This window comes from Nestor notabilis, unplaced genomic scaffold, assembly GCF_000696875.1.
Source record: "Nestor notabilis isolate BGI_N333 unplaced genomic scaffold, ASM69687v1 scaffold139, whole genome shotgun sequence".
Taxonomy (NCBI): domain Eukaryota; kingdom Metazoa; phylum Chordata; class Aves; order Psittaciformes; family Psittacidae; genus Nestor; species Nestor notabilis.
The window spans coordinates 63877-67038 of NW_009943011.1; the positions used below are offsets into that span (position 1 = coordinate 63877).

General features: G+C 39.5%; 1 protein-coding gene across 2 annotated transcripts in view; it reads left to right on the forward strand.

Moving 5' to 3' along the window:
• The window catches only part of ELF1 (E74-like factor 1 (ets domain transcription factor)), a 38470-nt gene extending 35957 nt beyond the window's left edge, over positions 1 to 2513 (forward strand). For both annotated transcript variants that reach the window (XM_010021663.1, XM_010021664.1), the window contains exon 8: positions 806 to 2513. In XM_010021663.1, coding sequence (XP_010019965.1) covers positions 806 to 1418 — 613 coding nt within the window. In that variant the 3' untranslated portion in view covers positions 1419 to 2513. The remainder of the gene's footprint in view (positions 1 to 805) is intronic.
• Positions 2514 to 3162: the final 649 nt, after the last annotated feature.

Consider the following 3162-nt stretch of genomic DNA (forward strand, 5'->3'; position numbering starts at 1 on the left):
ACCAGGAGTATGTTGTGGTTTGGGTTTTTTGTTTGTTTGTTTTGTTGTTACTTGCATGGCTGCAGTTTATGTGTTTTAGCCACATCTCTAAGTCACTGCTGTCTATTGTAGTTGTTGGCTTTCAAGCCTCTCATGTTGCTGTACATGCAAAGAAAGTAGTAATGTGGTGCCCAAGTCTGTGAGCCTGCAACTGATGGAATCATTCCTAATTTAAACAGATGTTTTGGGAGCAAATTGTTTTCAGTTGCTTTACCAGAAGGAGCGTGCAAGCCTGGCAGGCAGAGAGAACCATGTGTCCTAGGAGTCTGAGAAGGTCCTGGTCGGCCTCACTGTTACAGTGCAGATGCTTTTGCATATAGGTAAATGTATACACTGATGTCAGGGGAATTGAGGCCTGATTTAGGAATTATTTAGGATCATGACTTCAAAATTAATTAGGGTACCATGTGAAACTGATGGCAGCTGTGCAGTAGGTCATGTTCATGATGTTGTTTGATGCCTGAGAAGGAGATTTCAGATGCGATTCCCAGGTTTTCTGGTGAACTACTGAACATCTCAAAGGTAAGTCTGAAAATGGTGGTATTGTTCATGCAGGGTGCCTTTACTTTGGGAACAGTATTGCTGAATTCAGGGACCAGGTCCAGTTCTTGGTTTTTTAGGAGAGCGCCTGCTACCTCTTTTGGAACCATTGGGTAAATTAAATGTTCATGATGCCAAGTGATTTTTCAAATATTAAATCTGTAGTTGTTCTTGAGACCTCAGAGCGGAAGTGTTCTGACCCTATAATCTTTTCTAATCTTAATAGGACTTTACAGAATCCAACCCAAGTTCCAGTGGTTGTGTCTCCTAGCAATCAGCAGCTGCATACTGTAACACTCCAGACAGTGCCTCTTACTACAGTGATAGCAAGCACAGATCCAGCCTCAGCAACAACGTCCCAGAAATTCATTTTACAAGCCATTCCTACTTCACAACCCATGACAGTCCTTAAAGAAAACGTCATGCTGCAGTCTCAGAAGCCAGTCTCACCTCCTTCCTCAGTCGTGCTGAGCCCAGCACAATTTCAGCAGGTGATCACCAGCAGTGTGCAGACAGTTTGCAATGGGACAGTGAACATGGCTTCGTCTCCATCCTTCGGTGCCACCACCCCTGTGGTAACATTCTCGCCCAGCAGCTCACAGGTGGCTCATCCCTCGGGCACGGTGATCACTTCGGTTATTAAAGCACCAGAAACAAAGCAGAACGATATACAAGAGGCAGTGAAAGAAGATGACAGTGACAAAGCAGATGATACTGAGCAGTTGGAGCAGAGATTCCAGCAGCAACCATTTGTGATGGTGGTGTCCAGTTCGAATGGCTTCCCATCTGATGTGCAAGTGAAGCAAAATGAGCCATTGGAACCCAGTTCATATGAGTAAATTCTTAAAACAAACAGAAAAAAAAAAGACCCTGTGGATGATAATTTTCATAAATGTGATGGGACCTTTCAGTTATGTATATATATGATTTGATTCTGAAGCAAGATGTTGCAAAGCTCCGTAATTTCTGCAGTTAATTGTTAGAATTCATGCTTTAGAATGGATTTTGATTTTCTGTTAATTGCTAAATGTTATCATATAAATAAAATTACATATTACTCATGTTTCAAAATACAGGCATGAAGGAACATGCTCTTTATGCTATGAAGACTTTCTCCTGAGGTTGTTGGCCAAAGTTTGAGACTTCTTTCTTACTGTATGTTTTCAGTCTGTTGCTGATTTACATTGCAGTAACATTACTATAACCTTTTCTGTTTAATCCCTATGTGTATCACTTAACTTCTGAAGCAACAGTTACTTTTAGTGGGACATTTTTTTTCATTCCATGTGTATGGATTTTTATGATCAAGTATCTGTTCCATACTGGTGAATTACACCAGTTTTAGACTTCGATAACCAGGTATCCTCTTGCATTTTTTGCAGCACAAGCTCTTGTGTGTGCAAAATTGACTATACACTCCTATTGAGAGTATACAAAACATTTATTCCAGTAATGGACAATACCATGTCTCTATTTTATATGGAAACATCAGATATATTTAATTACAGAAGCTAACAGCATCACTACAGGTGCAAACGTTTCATGCCATTTTGCAACTATGAAGCTTAACAGTCCTGCTTTCTACTTCAGATTATTTTGTAAGGGGGGAAAGAAATGAAATATATTCAATTTATACAGGTATTTGGAGATTAATACTGTTAAGAGTTCTTTTTTTTTTTTTTTTTTTTTGATTGTAAATAATGTACATTTAATGTCACAGGGAGGTTTTTTCAGCTAATTTGTTTCCATACAAATTTTTGATAGATGCAAATAAGATCATTATGTTTAGAGGTCTAATGTTATATGTATTCATATTACAGAGTGAATTTGTATTTAAAGACAAATTTTTAAATGATGGAGCCCTCTGAACCTTGGGTCCTTGCCTTTTGTATTTTTAATTGGTTTATTATGAAAATAAATCAAGTGGAAAAACATTTTTCTGTATTTACTCTGCAATGGTTTACATTATTTATAACGTTTTAGTGACCATTGTGAATAACCAACCTACACTGAGAAATGGGACAGTGTGAGTAATCAGTGTGGGTCTGTGGTGGGACAGGCTTTAAATTGATGGAAGGTAGATTTTGATTAAACATTAGTACGAAGTTCTTCCCTGTGAGGGTGCTGAGGTGCTGGCACAGGTTGCCCAGAGAAGCTGTGGCTGCCCCATCCCTGGCAGTGTTCAAGGCCAGGCTGGACACGGGCTTGGGGCAAGCTGGTCTAGTGGAAGGTGTCCCTGCCTATGGCAGGGGGTTGGAACTGTATGAGCTTTAAGGTCCCTTCCAACCCAAACCATTCTATGATTGAATAAATATAGGAGTTCTATTGATTGGGTGATAATTTAAAGATAAGCATAAAGGTACTAGAAAAACTAATGGGAGCAGAACTGTGGCAGAGATAGTTCGGCCTAGTTGAACAGAACTTTACAGACTGTATTGAACAAGCAGCTCTCTGCCCTATTTGCCTGGTTTAATTGATGAAAACACTGGAGAGACAGGCTGGGGTTTTAAATCCAGCTATAAAATAGAGACTTCTTCCTGTAGAACAAGTATTTCATAATACTCGGAAACCTGAAGTGATAGC